Source organism: Pituophis catenifer, unplaced genomic scaffold (assembly GCF_029215685.1).
Source record: "Pituophis catenifer annectens isolate HBS135680 unplaced genomic scaffold, rPitCat1.0.hap2 SCAF_2, whole genome shotgun sequence".
Classification (NCBI taxonomy): Eukaryota; Metazoa; Chordata; class Lepidosauria; order Squamata; family Colubridae; genus Pituophis; species Pituophis catenifer.
In genome coordinates this window covers 17,645,387-17,665,815 of record NW_027256882.1, presented here as the reverse complement: position 1 = coordinate 17,665,815, position 20,429 = coordinate 17,645,387, and the positions used below count along the sequence as shown (strand labels likewise).

The 20,429-nt window shown below is 41.5% G+C and overlaps 1 protein-coding gene across 1 annotated transcript in view; it reads left to right on the top strand.

Moving 5' to 3' along the window:
• The window catches only part of LOC139309929 (vomeronasal type-2 receptor 26-like), a 32,918-nt gene extending 17,502 nt beyond the window's left edge, over positions 1-15,416 (top strand). The window contains exons 3-8 of the mRNA XM_070934111.1: positions 2,499-2,661; positions 3,460-3,695; positions 4,367-5,155; positions 11,290-11,502; positions 13,064-13,190; positions 14,506-15,416. Coding sequence (XP_070790212.1) covers positions 2,499-2,661; positions 3,460-3,695; positions 4,367-5,155; positions 11,290-11,502; positions 13,064-13,190; positions 14,506-15,416 — 2,439 coding nt within the window. The remainder of the gene's footprint in view (positions 1-2,498; positions 2,662-3,459; positions 3,696-4,366; positions 5,156-11,289; positions 11,503-13,063; positions 13,191-14,505) is intronic.
• Positions 15,417-20,429: the final 5,013 nt, after the last annotated feature.

Genomic DNA, 20,429 nt, shown 5'->3' with positions numbered 1-20,429 from the left:
TTTGCCTTAAGTTTGTATCTATTGTGTGCTCATGTATTGTTGCGGTTGAAGCTGAAGTAGTCATTGACAGGTAGGACATTATAGCAGATAATTTTGTGTACTACGCTTAGGCCATATCATAGGCAGTGTAATTATGCCTATCTTCTGAAGATTTTTACCAGCTCCTCTGCTATACATTTAGCAATCACATTTGTTAATGAAACTGTTTCCGGGTACTTAATGACACAGTCACAGACCATCATAATATACTCATTGCCTTTAGCAGATCGAGGTAATGGGCCTACAATATCCCTGGCTATTTTAGAAAAGGAAATGTGGTCTGAAAGTCCTCTTCCCATTGCAACTTCGGTTTTGGCAACTTTTGGCTCCCCTTTTGGCTTTATCAACTGACACATAGGGAAAGATTGATAATGTTGGGCCAACTCTCCACAGATCCCTAGCCAATAGAATCAATCCAAAATTCTGTAAGTGGTCCTATCCCTGAGGAGCTATCTAAAAAACCTGAAATTCAGTGTAGATAAAAGTAAAATTTTAGACTTAGTCAAGAAAAACCAACTGTCAGTTATAGACAAGGTGAAAAAAGGATGGGAGAGATCTTGGAGTCCAAGTGGACAATCTCTTAAATATGAACCAACACTGTGTAGCAGCTGCCAAAAAAGCCAATGCAATCCTAGGCTGCATTAATAGAGGGATAGAATCAAAGTCTTGTAGAGTATTAGTATTCCTTTACAAATAAGATTATTAGTAAGCAGTCTTAATGAGCCCACTCTTGTAATACTGCATCTAGTTTTGGTCACCATGATATAAAGGAGATATGATAGCACTGTTCCAATATGCTACAAAGATGAGGGGGGTCTTACATTTCAGAACAGGCTTTCTTATTCTCCTCTCTCCCTTTGCATTTACCTTTCTACTACCCTCTGACTTTTGTGCTGCCATGTAGTTGTAGGCTTGTTCCACCAATACTATAAATACAATCATACACAAAGCCAAACACTGCAACCCAATTAAAAGATGGGAAGGATGGGATCTTCTGTTAATCTATCAATCCCCTCCACTATTATGCTCCCCATTGGAGCCCAAAGTAACTAGTACCTGGCTCAAAAGCAGACTTTTTCCCCCTTCGTGTGATGCGTTCAGCCCACAGGCTGTGAGTTTGACACCCCTGATGTAGTGCTACTATCTATTTATACTGCACAGGTAAGACCACACTTGGAATACTGAATCCAGTTTTAGTCACTGTGATACACAGAAAAGATGCTGAGATTCTAGAAAGAGTCCAGAGAGATGCAACAAAGGTGATTGGATGGCTGGAGACGATTGGATGAACAATTGCAGGAATTTGCGTGTCTGATCTAACAAAGAGAAAGACTAGGGTCTTCCTATATTTGAAGGGCTACCACAAAGAAGATGGAGACAATCGGTTCTCCTAAACACTTAAGGTAAAACAGAAGTTATCAGATGGAAACTAATCAAGGAGAGAACCAACTTAGAACTAAAGAGAAATTCCCCCTAACTTGATGCATTAGGAATATTGGGACTCCCAACCACACTTACCAACCAATTATCAATATTTTAGGGAGGGTTTACAAACAGAGATGGGAAGGCCAAAGGATATGATAACATTCAACAATGATAACAGTCCACAGGCTGTTACTTTCCAGCCTCTTTAGTTAGCTGTTATCCAACAATTGACATTTCCAGAACTGATGGGAAATGAAATTTCACTTCAGGCATAAGGAAATTTAAAATCAACTCCAATTTAGCATGGAAATATGGAGATCCAATAGAAAAGAAAATCACAAAAAGACCCTCCTCTTAACATCAGGAAGGATTCAAGGACACTGATTGCCTCCAGGAAGGACTAAAGTTGTGTCATCAATGTAGAGTTTAATTGAACTTTATAGGTCTGAGTGACCTTCCCCAGCACTCTCTGGAGACAAGGCATCACAATGAAGGACAGCAGAAGTCAATTTCCTGAGTGTTGAATTATTTTCCTCCAGCATCTCTTTTTGGACATGTCCAGACAGAAATGATCACAACACCCTCAGGGATGTATTTGTGATTTTTCACTTACATGTGTTCTCCAATTGACCCTCTGCACTTGGAGTCCTGGAAGAATTTCAGGATCCCTGGAGGAGAAATTATTTTTCACTGTAATTATCACCATCCCGGTCTTTGAGACATTTTCTGCTATAGTGACTGTCTTTGATGTTAACATCAGATTAAATCAACAAGAAAGGAAATTTTCATCAGAAAAGGATAAATGCCACAGTTCACTCTCTGTATGGCAGATGTTTTGGGAAAGGCAGAGATTGAACTCTTGAATGTACCTTTCTCTCCTTTTCAGGTGAAGATTGATTTGTCTCTATGAATCAGGAAACTGAGAGTGCCTTGAATTCTTTTAATTCTTCTTGTTCTTGTTTAGAAACAGGAAAGGGATTGATTCAGTCCTATCAATGATGGATTTTCTGCTTCTAATGCTGCTGGTGTCTCAGGCAATCTATGAGAAGCTTAGAATGAAATGCCCACTGAATTTTGAGATCCGGGATGGGGAAAAACCCTGGAACTACTACAGGCCAGGAGACCATCTCATTGCTGCAGTCACCACTGAAACAATGTCATTACCTAGAACATTGCCTTTCAACATGGTTCCTTCTAGTGAGTCTCGCTCGTAAGTTATTCAGTGTGATGGATTTGCATTCCCTCCATTTGCACTTCTAACACTATTTCACTTACTTTTATATTATAGGATATAATATATCCTATAATATTTCTTGAATCATTTTGATTTTCATGACTTTCCTCTTTTCTCTTCTTTTGTGAAATGTACTCGAATTCAAACATGTGACAAATAAAACTTGAAAGAAGTTCAGATTATTTATGCTTTTCCTTCTAATACTACCATTTCCAATTCATCATGGGGATACTGAGTTTGGTTAAAAGTAGTGACTGAAAGGGTTGCAGATGCCTCTGACCAGCCCATTTCCATATTTATATAACTACTCATTGATATTCAATGCTTGATCCTTTGAGGAATAGGGAATGAATTCTTTTTACAGTTGTTTTTCTGCGTCAGTTATGGTACATCCTCTTCATTTTATGGTGGTTCCACTTTAATGATTGAACTCTTTTGCATACAAGTTAATGGGCAGATGAATATTAGGACTTCTATAAATAATGATGTATTTATGATTTTTAAATTCGGTGGAGGACTATCTCCATCCCATCTTCTCAAATCTCATAAAAATTACCTGCCAATGAGTGGCTATCATGTGTTCTTGGTTTTGGATCTATATTGGCTTAAGACACAGGAGACTTGTGGAGACAAAGAGGGTTAAATTGGGAAAAAATGATTTTGTTGTTGCTGTTGATGATGATGGTAATAATATGAATATTTTTTTTACAGTACAGGACTTTATTTTAAATTGCTAACCCTGGCTTTCGCCATTCAAACAGTCAACATGAATCCCGACCTCCTGCCCAATCTCACACTTGGCTACAACCTGCACGAGAACTATTTCAGTACCCTTGGCACTTCAGATGCTTTGCTGGACATCCTCTCTAGTGGGCAAGCCAATGTTCCCAACTACAGCTGTGGAGGGAAGGAAAACCTTCTGGCTGTTGTTGATGCAGCTAAGAGGGAAACTTCTACTCAGATGGCAACATTAGTAGGCACCTACAAAGTCCCTCAGGTTTGTGTGTGTGTTTCTCTATCTGGTAAAGTGAGTGGGGAGGTTGTGGGTGAGTGATAGAGTTTGTGTCCCTCTTTCCATTTTTTTTAACTTGTCCTTTTTCTCTTTCAGTTTATAAGCAATAGATACTTATGTAACCATGCTGATTTCTTCTTAGATTTGTTTTTCTTTTTCACTGGTATTGTGCTGGACTGGGCTTTTATTAACATGTTTTTGATAGATTCCCAAGCTTCTTAGGTTATTCATCCCTGGAATCTTTCCCAAGCTCTCTCTTCATTAAAATAAGCTTTTTTTTTTTTTTAATGTTTAAGAACACTGGTTGGAATATGTTCTATTGCTTGGGTTTGCATTATATTCACTCTCCCTCAAAATTCTCCCAGGTGATATCAAGATAGTTAAAGTCCTCCATTACTACTGTGGGGGTGTTTGTTTTTCTTTTATTTTTATGTAATTGTTAATTTTTACTTGTTACATAAATTAATTAATTTGTTAATGATCTGTACTTTATATCCTGCTTTTTTATATAGTTTAACTAGTAATCAACAGTTATAAATTACAATTCTAAAGTATTCTATTACATTCATGAGTATAAAGTTGGAGTTGTTAAAATTTACTATTTTGGATGTGATCTGTCCCAAAATATAGCATAGCATTCTTCATTGCCTTTTCAGATCAGTGATGCATTTGTTTCAGAGGCTCAGAACGATAAAAGTCAATTCCCATTTTTCCACCGGATGCTTCCCCCAAAAGGGATCACGTACCCAGCAATTCTCCAACTGCTCCTCCATTTTGGATGGACCTTGATTGGTCTCATTACTTCAGACACAGAGGAGGGAGAGAGATTCATGAGGACTTTTACTCCTACGCTTGTCAGAAATGGAATTTGTGTTGTTATATCACGACGATTCTCAGACACTGGATATACAGCAGCTCTCGGTGATGAAGTCTCTAAGTGGAGACAAGTTAATGTGTTTGTGAACTACATAGAAAATACTGATATTTGGGACAGAATTCGTTTTTTCCAGTTTAAATTTGAAACTATGCCAGGACCGATTGAAGGGAAAATCTGGATCATGGGAGCCATCGAGTATTTGGTATCGAGTAGGGTGGATCTTTACAAATACGCCCATAGTATTTGGAGCTTTGCTTTTCAGGAAAAAGGAAGGCCAGAAGATGATGCTGTTGGAACTAAACTCTATGTGAAATTGGAAGATCGGTTTTTTCACTGTTCTTTTTCAAAGCACATCTTTTCTGTCAAAAGTCGGAAAATATGTACCCAGAAAGCACCCCTGGAGCCTACACCGGAAAATAGAAGCATGTGGATCCCTTTTCACCTCCGTTTACACAGTGTTGTTAAGACTCTGGCCCATGCCTTGAAAGCTGCATATTCTTCCAGATCCAGAAGGAGAAGCAAGAAGGGTGACGAGAGCATGGAGGCTTCAAAGCTGCAGCCATGGCAGGTATGGAGTTCCTCCCAGGATGCATAAAACCCCAAAGGAGAGGTAGAAGGACCTTCTCAACCTCCTTGTGCTACAAAAGGCCAAAAGGCTGGCCAGACTAACCACACAGAGAATAACATTGCAGGGATGGGGGATAAGAAGCTTTGGCTGAATGCTGGCAACACCAAGAGGCTTTTGCTGCGTGGATCTTTCTTTTTTAAAAAGTTTTTTATTTTATGAACAAACAAATATACAATATATAATCAATCATTCATTGTATCGTCTAAGTACTTTACTTTACTTTTTACTTTTTTTTTTATTTTTATACCGCCCCCTCTCCCGAAGGACTCGGGGCGGTGAACAGCCAAAGTTAAAAACATACAATATAAACAATTAAAATACGTTTAAAACAGAATTAAATCTAAAAATGGCTCCCCAATTTAAAATGCCTTACCCATACCCCTATAAAAAGACGAATTTAAAATTTAAAAATTTAAAATTTCCACATTTAAAAAGGGGGAAGATTTAGGCCAGGCCAGCTTGATAAAATAAAAAAGTCTTAAGCGCGTGGCGGAAGGTGCGCAGATCCGGGATCCTACGTATCTCCGGGGGGAGCTCGTTCCAAATCGTAGGTGCCCCCACAGAGAAGGCTCTCCCCCTAGGGGCCGACAGCCAACATTGTTTGGCCGACGGCACCCGGAGGAGCCCCTCTCTATGGGAGCGTACTGGCCGGTGGGAGGCTATTGGTGGTAGCAGGCGGTCCCGTAAATAACCAGGTCCTAAGCCATGGAGCGCTTTAAAGGTGATAACCAGAACCTTGAAGCGCACTCGGAAGACCACCGGGAGCCAGTGCAGCTCGCGCAGGAGAGGTGTCACATGGGAACTCCATGTCGCTCCCATCACCACCCACGCGGCCGCACTCTGCGCCAGTTGGAGCCTCCGAGTGCACCTCAAGGGGAGCCCCATGTAGAGAGCGTTGCAGTAATCCAGACGAGAAGTAACGAGGGCATGAGTGACTGTGTGTAGGGAGTCCCGATCTAGATAGGGACGCAACTGGCGGATCAGGCGAACCTGATGAAAAATCCTCCCGGACACGGCCGTCACATGCTCTTCTAACGACAGCCGTGAATCCAGGAGGACACCCAAGTTGCGAGCCCTATCCGTGGGGGCCAATGATTCGCCCCCAATAGTCAGCGATGGCATTAGCTGACTATATCGGGACGTCGGAAACCACAGCCACTCGGTCTTGGATGGGTTGAGCCTGAGCCTGTTCCTCCCCATCCAGATCCGTACGGCCTCCAGGCACTGGGACATCACTTCAAGGGCATCGTTGGGGTGATCTGGGGTGGAGATGTACAGCTGGGTGTCGTCAGCGTACTGATGGTACTCCACCCCAAAACCACAGATGATCTCGCCCAGCGGCTTTACATAAATGTTGAACAAAAGGGGCGAGAGGACCGATCCCTGCGGCACCCCACATATGAGGGGCCTCGGGGTCGACCTCTGCCCCCCTGTCAACACAGACTGCAACCGGTCGGAGAGAAAGGAGGAGAACCACCTTAGTACGGTGCCTCCCACCCCCAACTCTTCCAACCGGTGCAGCATGATACCATGGTCGATGGTATCAAAAGCCACTGAGAGATCTAACAGGACCAGGACAGAGGAGCAGCCCCTGTCCTGAGCCCTCCAGAGATCATCAACCAACACGACCAATGCCGTTTCCGTGCTGTATCCAGGCCTGAAACCCGACTGGAACGGATCCAGATACGACGCTGCATCCAGGTACTGGGGAAGCTGTCCCGCAATCACACTCTCAACAACCTTCGCCACAAAACGAAGGTTGGAGACTGGACGATAATTAGCCAATATTGCCGGGTCCAGGGAAGGCTTCTTGAGGAGGGGCCTCACCACCGCCTCCTTAAGGGCGGCGGGGAAGACACCCTCACCCAATGAAGCATTTATAATCCCCTGGAGCCAGCCTCGCGTCACCTCCCGGGAAGCCAGCACTAACCAGGAGGGACACGGGTCCAACAAACATGTGGTCGCGTTCAATCTACCCAGAATCCTGTCCATGTCATCTTGGGTCACAGGATCAAACTCATCCCAGATAACAGTCTCAAGACCTGCCTCCGTCACTCTCGCTGGATCTACCCAGTCAGAGTCCAGACCTTCCCGAATCTGAGTGATTTTGTCATACAGATACTGAACAAAGTCCTCGGCTCTTCCCTCCAAGGGGTCCTCCCGCGCTTCCTGGTGGAGCAGGGAGCGGGTCACCCTAAACAGGGCGGCCGGGCGATTATCTGATGACGCAATAAGAGCAGCAAAATGCGTACATTTTGCTGCTTTTATCGCCACTAGGTAAGTCCTAATATGGGATCTAACCAGTGTCCGGTCCGATTCAGAAAGACTAGCTCTCCAACTACTCTCTAGGCGTCTTTTCCGGCGCTTCATCTCCCTCAGCTCCTCGGTAAACCAAGGAGCCAGGCGAGATCTGCGCCGGGTCAGAGGCCGCAAAGGCACGACCATAAGTACATCTTTTCATTTCATTTAATGTAACATTTCCCCCACATTTACTTATCTGTTAATACATTTATCTGTCTCTCCGTTTTATATCCTAACCCAACTTTCAACCCCCCCTCCCCACCCCCCCCACCCCCGACTTCCCAGAGCAAAAACAGGGTATAACATTTAACAAACGTATGCCAAAATATTCTAACTTACTGCAAGATTCAAAACTCCCTCACACACTTTAACTCCCTTTTTACAAATTATTCATCAACCTTCCTTTTATAAATTCTGAAAATCAATTAAATTAAATTCTTTCTTCCTAAGTATAAAAGCCTTTTTCTTAGCATGTAATCCAATAACTTTTAGAGTTTTAGAAACATTAACAAACACTGATAAATTTCATTCAAACCCTCAAACACCATTCTTTTTCAACATTTAAAATACTAAAATCTCATATTAAACCTTCTAAAAATCTCTTAATACATCAATAAAATATTCTTACTTTGTTTCTCAGTATATAAATTCACAACCTTCAGGAAGCTATCCATTAAATTTTAATTAACCATTTTACTCTTCTTCCTTTCTTCCTCCTGCTTTTATTCTCAAGATTCAAACATTTTAAAATCTTAATATATCAATAAAACATTCTTCATTCCTTTCTTTCTATATTTTTTCCAGTCCTTCTTCTTCCCCTCTGCTTTTATTTTGGAGAGTTTTTGAATTTTAATTTGAGGTTGATGTATCTTTAAAACTCGTTCACTGCTGCATGGATCTTTAGGATCTAATAATTTAACATCTTTAGTTCTGGACAGGGTTTCACTACCCCTGAAAAACTGGTTCAGGGCTTTTGGGTTCTCCTGGACTCACAACTCCTTGAATAGCAGGTGGCAGTCACAGCTAAGACAGCTGCACTGTCCAGTTGCATCCTTTCCTGGATCAGGAGTCCCTGTGTTTAGTCACTCAATCCCTGGTCATCTCCTGCTTGGACTATTGCAATGCATTTTACATGGGGCTACCCTTGAAGAGATTTGGAGGCTACAACTGATGCAGAATTCAGTGGTGTGGACAGTTCTTGGGATTCCTGGGGTGGCCCATGTTACATCACTGCTCCACTAGCTGCACTGTGTACCAGTTTGCTTCCAGGTGCAATTCAAGGTGTTGATTGTAACCTTTAAAGCCCTGCATGTGATGAGTCCAGGCTACCTGAGGAACCATTTCACCCCAATTGGACAGGCCCAGCCCACCCATGCCAGAAAAATGACATCTTGTGGGCCCAATCAGTCAAGGAATTCTTGCCCCAAACTCTGGAAATCCTAATGTATAGAGGACACATCTAGTTTGGACAGATCATTTCTGCTAAGAAGCACAAGAACATCAAGATCCTTACTAGCATTCTTGACAATCCTAACAATGTGCCCCTTTTCTCTGCTGGCAATTGTACCAGGCAGATACCTCATCTCCTTCAATAGTCCACATTCTTTCCTAAATAGACATCTCTTACAATTGAGTCACCAACTGGAATATGGCTTCTCTTTTTATATACTGTACTCACCACACATGGCTGATTTGCAACACCAGATGCAGAACTTCCCTTATCTATGTAACCTTTCCCGTATGGACCATCCCCTGCCCAACTGAGCCTTCATCATCAGAAACAGCTGGACCTGCGCCCTCTTTTCCTTATTAAGTTTAGCAGGGATAGTGCAACTGTTATGCAGGATACACCAAAGGCATCATGTCTGTAGTCCACAGTTATCACTCTGCCAGATCCAACAAATTGTCCCTACTGCCCTTCTCCTGCAGGATCTTTGTGCTGGAGGGGGCTGATAGTGGAGCACCTCAACAGAACACACGAGCTGAATTCTTCACCAAATTTCAGACTGAAGAGCACACAACTAAAGACTTTAGACAAATGATCTGTTCATATATAGTAAACTAGCAATCTGCATACAAACAGGCAGTATTCAAAAAAAAATTGGAAGCACTTTATTCTTAAAACGATATCAGAATAGGTTTGTCTACGTGTTGATATAAATGTTGCATTACAAAATCATATTTTTTATCAAGTAGCTATCTTTATTAATGACAATATAGCAAAATAGATGACCAAGAACTACTGTGTTTCGGTCAAAATAAGACCTCCCCTCGAAAATAAGACCTTCCCCGAAAATAAACCCTCCCCTGAAAATAAAACCTCCCCTCAAAATAAATCCTCCCCTGAAAATAAGACCTCCCCCTGAAAATAAAACCTCCCCCCAAAAAAAAATCCCTTCCAAAAATATTTAATTGCATGCTCAGCTGGTCCCTGCCATTTCCTCTGGTTAAAGTTAGGGAGACAGAGCTGGAAATCAGGTAATACAGGAAAAGGAGCCCCAAAATAATAAGACCTCCCTGAAAATAAGGCCAAGCGCTTTTTTTCAGTGTTAAAAAAAAATATAAGACAGGGTCTTATTTTTGGGGAAACATGGTAATTGTTTTCCACCACTCCCTAGTTATACAAAGAGCATAGAAAATCATTTCAGTACAATTTTTAAAACCATTTTTATACATTTAATTATATTATTCAGCCTTCACTTAAGATTCAGATTTCTAATCATCACATCAGGAAATTATATTGCTGATACTTTGATGAAATCAAGTTATATCACCAGCTTTTCCATAATCTATTTAAAAAGTACAATGATATTTATAATGATGAGCCAAGGTGGCACAGTGGTTAGAGTGCAGTACTGCAGGCTACTTCAGCTGACTGCTAGCTGCAGTTTGGCAGCTCAAATCTCACCGGCTCAAGGTTGACTCAGCCTTCCATCCTTCCAAAGTGGATAAAATGAGGACCCAGATTGTTGGGGGCAATAGGCTGACTCTGTAAACTGCTTAGAGAGGGCTGTAAAAGCACTATGAAGTGGTATATAAGTCTAAGTGCTATTACTATATTTGGATATATGGCATAGCAGCAGGCTAGATAGTGGGAGATTGTAAATTCAAATCCTGTCTTAACCATGAAAGCCATCTGGGTTACTTTGGCCAATCACTCACTCTCAGCCCGATCAACCTCACAGGTTGATCCCAGGTTGATTCAGCCTGATGGATCCCAGGTTGATCCAGCCCAAGCTCATCAATCTCAGCCTAACCAATCTCACAGGGTTGTTTTTGTGGGGAGATTGGTATTGGTGGGAAATTTGTGCTATAAAACTTCTGAGAACTCTTAATATACCTTACAATAATGTAAAATTAGCTTATGAGGTCATGTTTCCTATCTGGTCTAATTGGAAAAAGATTAGCCAGGCAATTTTCTTCTTGAGAACTCCATCTTTCTTTCTTTCTTTCTTTCTTTCTTTCTTTCTTTCTTTCTTTCTTTCTTTCTTTCTTTCTTTCTTTCTTTCTTTCTTTCGTGATGTGTTCTAAAATGTTCCATTTAATAGGCAAATTTGTTCAATTATATTTTGTCGATACTTATTCTTTTTAACATATCATTTACAAATTTATCTGAGCCTTTTTCACTTGTGAAGATAGTGGTAATGCTTGTTCTCCCAACTCACTATATTTGCAAGTTAAACAACTGTGGATGAAAGTTTCAAATGTGAAAAGACCACCTGGGATAAGAAACTAAATTTTCTGCTTTTAAAATTCCTGGATTTTTATTCTAGTTCCATCCATTTCTGGAGAAGAATGAGTTTTTCAATATTTCCCATTGGAAATTGTACATGGACCAAAATGGAGATGTAGCAACAGATCTGAACGTCATAAGCTGGCTGCTTCTTCCCGGGTGGGCTCCCATCGATGAGCAACTGGGGAGTTTTGAGAGGCAAAGATTTACTGCCAGTGATGAAACTCTGTCATTGCTAAAGTCAGTCAACAAGGTGGGAGAATTATTGCTGTCTTTCCTCTATTTCCTATAGCCTGAGCATCCATTTCAGGTTAGAACAGAGTAATAAATTTGTGAGGGACCTTGGAGAAATTGTAGTCCAACTCCCTGCTCAAGCAAGAGACACTATATCATTTTGGACAAATGGCTGTTCTGACTCTTTTTGAAAGCCTCCAGTGATGCAACACACACAACTTCTGAAGACTATTCATTGGTCTATTGGACTATTGGTCTATTGGACTATTCAAGCTATTCCATTGGTTGATGACTTTCACCATTAGGGTTCTCTTACGTTCTCTTCTACGTTGCTCCTCTCCTTCGTTAGTTTCAACCATTGTTTCTTGTCTTGCCCTTTGGTGCATTGGAAAATAGTTTGAAACACCCCCGACTTTATAGGAGCCCCTCAAATATTGGAACAGTGATCACCCCTAGTCCCCCCTATTCCTTCTTTTCATTAGACTGGATATACCCAATTCCCGTAATCATTGTTCGTATGTTTTAGCCTCCAGTCCCCTGATCACCTTAGTTGCTCTTCTCTGCACTCTTCCCAGAGTCTCAACACTTTTTATATTGTTGAGAACTGGATGCAGGATTCCAAGTGTGGTCTCATTAAGGGTTTGTAAAGCAGTGCTAGCTCTTCATGTGATCTTGATTCTGTTCTTCCATTAATGAATCCTAGGATTCATTCCTAGGATTCATTAGCTTTTTGGCTAATGAAATTAGCCAAATTTCATTAGCCAATGAAATTGGCTTTTTTGGCTGCTGTTGATTCATATTTAAGTGATGAACCACTAGGACTTCTACCGTGTTTCTCCAAAAAGACGACCCACCTTGAAAAGAAGCTCTATCACATTTTTTAGCACATGCGATCAAATTAAGCCCCAACCAAAAATTTAGCCCTAATTAAGACCCCACCCACCCCAGTGTGCAGGGGGTGGGGAGAGGAACACAGGTAAAAAATAAGTTGGGGAAGGGATGCGGGTGGAGCTGCCCTACTTACCAGGCCTTGCACACCCCGACACCTGCCTCGCCTTCTTCTGCGGCTGCTTCTTCTGTGGCCTCTTGTCACCACTTGCACCCATCACTCTGGCCTCTGTTTTGCCTTCATATGCTTGCTGGAAGGCATCTGCAGCCGATAACAGAGCTCTGGATCAATCCTGTTTGGCGGGGCTGTCGGCGTCACCATCATGAAGTGAGTCAATAATTAGAACCCTCCAAAAAGAAGGCCTAGCCAGTTTTTCAGGGATAAAAAAAAAAAAAAAGACCCGGGCTTCTTTTTGGAGAAACACAGGTAGATCCCTCTCGCTATTACTGGCATTAAGTCAAGTTTCACCTAGGCTATACCTATACAGTTGGTTTTTCTTGCCTATTCTTGCCTAAATGCAGAACCTGTCAGTAGTTGTATCTCTCGCAACTACTTCGAACTCGTTAGAGAGTTCAGACTTATCTAAGTAAAGAACAGAGTTTCTTTGGCTAAGGTTTATTTTGACCGTTGTTTTCTATGGATGGTCAGTCCTAACATACTGTATTTTCTTTGGCATTGTTTTTCTGCTTAGTCTCTGCCTGAGTCCAAATGTGTGGAAAGTTGTCATCCTGGATTTGAAAAGCGGGCTCGAGAAGGAGAGCCAGTTTGCTGTTATGACTGTGTTCCTTGTCCAGAGGGGACCATCTCCACTCAGGAAGGTAGGTGACACCAAAGAAAAGAGGAGGGATTGGGGAAGTCGATTCATTCAGAGCATTTTTCTGGAAGTGCAAGTTAAGAGACTGGTTGAAACTCAACTGTTTTCTTCTTTATTGTGAATGTGCACAATTTCTTAACTAATGGAAAGAATAGCAAAATGATCTTGAAAGAGAGGCTGCAAAGAGCCATATTAGCTAGATTTGCCATATTAGCCAGATCTGCCATATTAGGCAATCTGTATTACTACCATATAAAATCTGTCTTCTAGATTTAGTTTGGATATTTCCTTCCATATTTTGACTTCTAGGAAAATCAGATTTCTTTGAAACTTGAGAAAATACCTTAGTATAATCATGAAAAGATTCTTCCAATGTATTATATATGGGGCCTCCCTGTGTGGATTACCAAGAAGTTATACGGTTCCACAATGAGGTGCTGTGGACAATTTTGGGGACATCTCATTTCACCCACATTTCCACTGTTCCTGTATACACACACACACACACACACACACACACACACACACACACACACAGAGAGAGAGAGAGAGAGAGAGAGAGAGAGAGAGAGAGAGAGAGAGAGAGAGTATATATTGTTGTTATTCGTGAAGTCATGTCTGCCCCATCGTGACCCCATGGCCAACATTCCTCCAGGCCTTCCTGTCCTCTGCCATTCTCTGGAGTCCATTTAAACTCATGCCTACTGCTTCAGTGACTCCATCCAGCCACCTCATTCTCTGCCGTCCCCTTCTTCTTTTGCCCTCAATCTTTCCCAGCATTAGGCTCTTCTCCAGTGAGTCGTTCCTTCTCATTAGATGGCCAAGGTATTTGAGTTTCATCTTCAGGATCTGGCCTTCTAAAGAGCAGTCAGGGTTGATCTCCTCTAGGGCTGACCGGTTTGATCGCCTTGCCATCCAAGGGACTTGCAGGAGTCTTCTCCAGCAGCATAGTTCAAAGGCCTCTATCTTTTGGCGCTCAGCCTTTCTTATGATCCAACTTTCACAACCATACATTGCATATATATGTGTATGTATGTGTGTGTGTGTGTGTGTGTGTGTGTGTCTATGTGTGTATGTATGTGTGTATACACATACACATATATCACAAACATGCACACATGTAAATAGATACATACATACAGGTGTGTGTGAGTGTGTAAGTGTATATATGAAAATAGTAATCTTATTATCTTTATTTTGAGGAGATATTAAAACATGCATTTGAGAAAATGTTCTTAGTATCCGATGTCCTAAGAAGCTACTTCTTAAAATGTGAATGGAGAGGTTGTTTTAAAAAAATGTTCTTTTGGTATTCTTAGATATAGAAAAATGCAGCAAGTGTCCACCTGATCAATATCCAAATGAGGACCGAATAAAATGTATCCCCAAAATTATAACCTTCCTGGCTTATGAAGAACACCTGGGCATCATCCTGGTCTCTTTTGCCCTAATCTTGTTCCTAACCACGGGCCTTGTTTTAATCATATTCATTAAATACCTAGAAACTCCCATTGTCAAAGCCAACAATCGGGACCTCTCCTACATCCTCCTGGTCTCCCTCCTGCTTTGCTTCATGTCTTCTTTCCTTTTCATTGGTCAACCAAGGAAAGCCACCTGCCTCCTTCGACAAACAGTGTTCAGCATTGTCTTCTCAACCGCCGTTTCTTCTCTCTTGGCCAAAACAATCACAGTGGTGCTGGCCTTTCTGGCCACAAAACCAGGAAATCGAGTGAAGAGATGGCTGGGGAAGAGCTTAGCCAACTCCATCATCTTTTCTTGTTCTGCTGTCCAAATTATCATCTGCTCCATCTGGTTGTGTGTTTCTCCCCCATTCCCTGATTTTGACCTCCACTCCCAGCCTGGAATGATCATTCTGCAATGCAATGAAGGCTATGATGTCATGTTCTACATCATCCTCAGCTACCTGGGCTTCCTGGCTGCCATCTGCTTCACCGTGGCTTTCCTAGCCAGGGATCTCCCTGGGGCCTTCAATGAAGCCAAGCTGATCACCTTCAGCATGCTGGTCTTCTGCAGTGTCTGGGTGACTTTTGTTCCCACCTACCTGAGCACTAAAGGGAAATACATGGTGGCTGTTCAGGTCTTCTCCATCTTGGCCTCCAGTGCTGCTCTGCTGGGCTGCATCTTCATCCCCAAGTGCTACATCATCATTCTGAGGCCAGACCTGAACACAAAGGAGCATCTTACAACCAGAAAAACTGTAGAAATATGAGACAGAGGAATTTTAGGTCTTAATCTTTTTCAACAGTCTGCACCAAGAAAATGGTCCAAGCTCTTCTCCATACATAAGCAGGCCAATGATTGTCCTTACCATATTTAAATGGCATTTGGAAAATAATGTCCCAAACTGGATAAAGTAAAATTCAAAGATGTCCATTGAGCAGAATATCTGCCAATGTCCTTAGCCTACTTGAGGCCTGAAATGCCACACCCAGGTTTTTTTTTTAATCATGACATGTGTGCAATTAGAATCTTGTTGCTGTGCCAGTAATACTGTTTATAATGGTGGTGGGGTGGTGGTGGTAAGGTGGTAAAATTCCATTATTTATTTTTTTTTAATTTGATTTATATGCCGCCCTTCTCCGGAGACTCAGGGCGGCTTACAATGTGCTCAGCAATAGCCTTCATCCTTTTTTATACTTTTATCCTTATACAAAGTCAGCTTATTGCCCCCACAACTGGGTCCTCAATTTACCTACCTTAGAAAGGATGGAAGGCTGAGTCAACCTTGAGCCTGGCGAGATTCGAACCTGCAGTAATTGCAGGCAGCTGGTCTTAATAACCAGCTTAATAACAGGGTGCCTTAGACCACTGTACTACCAAGGCTCTTTTGGTAACATTTGGTTACCAAGACATTAAAACATTTTGGTAACGTTTTTAAGGTACAAGAGCCTTTCAATCACCTCCTGGGGGAGGGTCTAAGTCATCTTTCTATGGCCATCTTCTCCAGCCTTCCTCTGAAAATGGATATATCAAATAATAAAAATGAAATGCTTTATCCACAAACTGTAAAATAGAAATGGAAAGGGCCTGAATGTCACTGAATTCTTCTTTTCCAAATCAGAGGTGACATGAAAAAGAATGGAAAAATGACATTAACAGTATGCAATAGTGTGAGGTGATTTTTTTTTTTTTCAAAGAAAAAGAAAATGATTATAAAGATGGTGGTTGTTTTGAAGAAGCAAGTGATTTGTCCTGTTGGAGATGATAGAAAATTTGATACAGGAAATCCTTATCTCCTTAGTTTGTTCAGACATTCCACTGTTTCTACTGACCCATACAGCCAGGGGTGAAATGCTACTAGTTTGCACCAGTTCCGGTGAACCGGTAGTGATAAAAGCTACTGGTTCAGGAGAACCAGTAGTAAAAAAAAAAAAAAGCCACCAGTTCGTCCAAACCAGTATTTCTGACTATCAGCTGTGCCACACGATTTATATTTGCTAGAAAGCAGGAAATCCTGCTTTCTAGCAAATCTAAATCATGTGGCACAACTGTTCCCCCCCCCTCGTTGTTCTACTTACCTTGTTAAGCTTCCTTTTTCTGCATGAAGCGTGTGTCTGGCATGCACTGCATATGCGCGTGCCGCAACATGCTTTTGGCATGCACCATGCATGCACAGACAGCAAAACATTGGCAATCCACGGAGGATTTCACCACTGTCTACAGCATGGGAAGTGCGCTACAGAACATTATATATCTACCTCATTATATATCTACCACTGAAACCAGTGGTGGGTTTCAAAATTTGTTACTACCAGTTTTGTGGGTGTGGCTTGGTCGGCGTGGCAGGGGAAGGATACTGTAAAATCTCCATTCCCACCCCACTCCAGGGGAAGGTTACTGCAATATCCCCATTTCCTCCTGATCAGCTGGGACTTGGGAGGCAGAGAATAGATGGGGGTGGGGCCAGTCAGAATTATTACTACCGGTTCTCCAAACTACTCAAAATTTCCACTACTGGTTCTCGAGAACTGGTCAGAACCTGCTGAAACCCACCTATGAGGCCAACATAGTGGCAATCTGAGAGGAGATGTCCGTCTTAATCCCTTCAAAGAGAATGAAAATGTCCTTCTACCTTCCATAGCTTTAGTTAGGGAGACTGACCTAACTAAACAGCTGATCTAACAGCTGAGAGAGGTCCAGCACAGCCTCCCAAGTCATCCTGGAATCTGAATAATCATCATTAAAGTTGTAACACAGGTCAGGTGTACATTGGAGAGGAGTCATGGTCAATCTCTTGGATGGCAATTAGAAAGGAGAGGACTTGCCAGTTGCAGATAGATGCTCTCCTGGTGAAGTCTGGTATAAACTAAATTAGAACCAAGAAAACCAAAAAGAAAGAGGAATATTTTACTCTGTGTTTAAAGTTACACTGTGACTTTCTTTTTTCGTTTTTCTTTTTTTCTTTTTTTTCTTTTTTCTTTTTTCTTTTTTCTTTTTTCTTTTTTCTTTTTTCTTTTTTCTTTTTTCTTTTTTCTTTTTTCTTTTTTCTTTTTTCTTTTTTCTTTTTTCTTTTTTCTTTTTTCTTTTTTCTTTTTTTCTTCTTTTTTCTTTTCTTTTTTTCTTTTTTCTTTTTTCTTTTTTCTTCTTCTTTCTTTTTTCTACTACAATCCATCCTGTCTAATAATTTTAAACAGGGGTGTCAAACTGGCAGCCCACGGACTGGATGCATCACACGCAGACCACACCCACCCTGGCTCTGTAAAGGCAAAAAAGTCACGATAGGTCAGAATAAGTCATGTGACGCAATCAAGTTTGACACACATGATTTAAAAGAAATGCACATTCATGTTTGTGGACTTTTTACGCAAAAAGTTGATAAGTGTGTTCCAGTCATCAATAAATGTGACTGGAACACACTTGTCCATTCTCTAATCAAAAAAGTCAGTTTGTCCATCTCAGCAAGTTTGGTAATTTCACCAACCATTCCTCAGTGGTGGGTGGTACCGAATTCTTTCCAACTTTGTACATATAGTGAACTTGTGACAGTAATCATATATTAAAATAATCGTCCATGGCATTTCTCCAATTGTTTACCTATTAATTCTCAAAAGAAGCATTTTGATTTCAGTTGAATACTTATTTTTAAAATCCTCAGTATCAGTGTATGCATTTGAATCCAAATTTGTCATCTTTTATACATGTCCACCAAGCACGATACAATGTCCCTTCATGTTCTTTACATTTCCAACTCTATCAAGTTTCCCAATAAAAAGCACATGACATAATCTCCAGGAATCTATTTTAGTTGAGCTGGTTTGAGAATCAAAAGTAGGAGCACCCCAGGCGATCTTTCCCTGTGTTGCCACCGTCTCATCCCCTCCAAGATTCCTGAGACACTGAGAGGTCTAATTGCTGAATTGGAATTCAAAAGTTTGTGTGTGGGTGGGTTTTTGTGTGTGGGTGGATTTGTATTTGGAGGAAAAGGGGTGGGAAAGCAGAACACTGCTATGTTTGACAAAATTGAAAAACTTGCCTTGAAACATCATCCCTTCCCATTTTTTTTAAACCAGAGAATAAAAATGGTTCTCATGTTCCTCGGACATTCATTCCTTTTATTTCTTTATTGGATTTATATCCCAAATTATTTCAGGAGTTCAAGATAGTGGACAGAATCCTCATTCCTCTTTTCCCTCCATCCAATCACTGTTTGATATTAATCTCCATGAAGCCTATGGGCTACAGAAGACCAAGTGTCCCTAGACATCTGAGCCAGATGGAATAATCCAGAGGTGTCAAACTCAAGGCCCTTGCAGGACGTATCCAGCCCATGGGATGCTTAAATCTGGCCTGTGGGGCCTGCCTGGAAATATCAAAGGACTGGCCCACTGTGCCTCTGGAGGTTAAAACAGGCTGTGTGTGCCCCCCTCTGCTCCATTTTCACCCTCCATGTCCTCCTGCAGCACTTTGCTGGCCGAAAACAGGCCAAAAAATATCCCAAAAACAGCACAAAAAATGGGTCGAAAATGTGCCGAAAAATGGGCTTAACCGGTGTTGGACCTTCTTTCATCTGGGGAGGACAATGTTCCTAACTAAAGCTGTGGAAAGCTGAATGACCTTTTTATTGTCCTTGTGTCAGGGTTCCAAGTAATAGAGCCATAGCAAGCAAAACTCGGAGGCAGGTAGTTTCCTCAAAGAATAGCTTTATTGGATATATCATATTGGCACAGATCTGGTGAAAACCAACTCTGAAGGTTCCCATGGCTTTCACCTAATTAAAAGCAAAAGTTTGTCACTACCTCAAAACAATCAGTCATATGGTCCAATCACAGTGCAGTCCGGTTGCCTGGTGACATCACTCCGCCTTCCTCTGACCAGGTGTGAGAATGTCCTTGGTTACCAAGAGAAAGTATTTTGTTTTGGCTACAAAATCCCAGCTATCTCAAATCCCACCCACCCCCTGTATCCCTCAGCTCCATTGTGGCAACACTGAAGCTGTCAAAATGGCTTCGGTCAGGTCAGCTTCAGGGTTGACACCTTGGAGGGAATGAGACAAACATCTCCTCTCCAATAGTCACCATGCTGGCCACCTACAAAATCCCACCTATAGGTGAGTGCATATCACCCTATAGTCTTTCCCCATGGTGTAGGAGTCATCAGAAAGAGGTGCAGTTTCTGAGCAGATCTGCAATGCCTGCAACCAAACAGATATATAGTGCTTATATCCAAAGCTTTATTTTCAAGTTGGATTTCTCACTCTATCACACCAACTATCATAAAGACATCTCTTCCATATCATGGAAGAGATACTTTTTCCTCTCTCTGATATAAAAGAAAGAATATTTTATATACACTACTTTCTTTAGCATCCTTTTTCAAGTCAGCTACATTTTTGTTCCTCCATTTCAAAGCAATAAAACTCCCTTCCTCTTTTTCCATCAGAGGTTCTCCAGAAAAGGAGCCAGTATCTGGGGATTGTCAAACTTCTCCAATGGACCTTGACTTTATCCCCATGCTCCTCTAAAAAGAGCAGGGATAAAGGTCTGTTGTTTTTGTGTTTTTGTTGTTTTGTCATATGCCACATCAAATATGACTGATTTGATCCACGTTGCTAGTTTTTTCAAGAAATGGAGTCACATTACTGTCATTATTTACTATTCAGAGGCGATGATTGACTTTTGAATTCATGATTTCACAAATGTCTTACTTATAGGATGATAAAACCCACCATAGAAAAAGTGATATCAGGGTTCCAAGTAACAGCCCCAACAAAAGAAAACTTGAG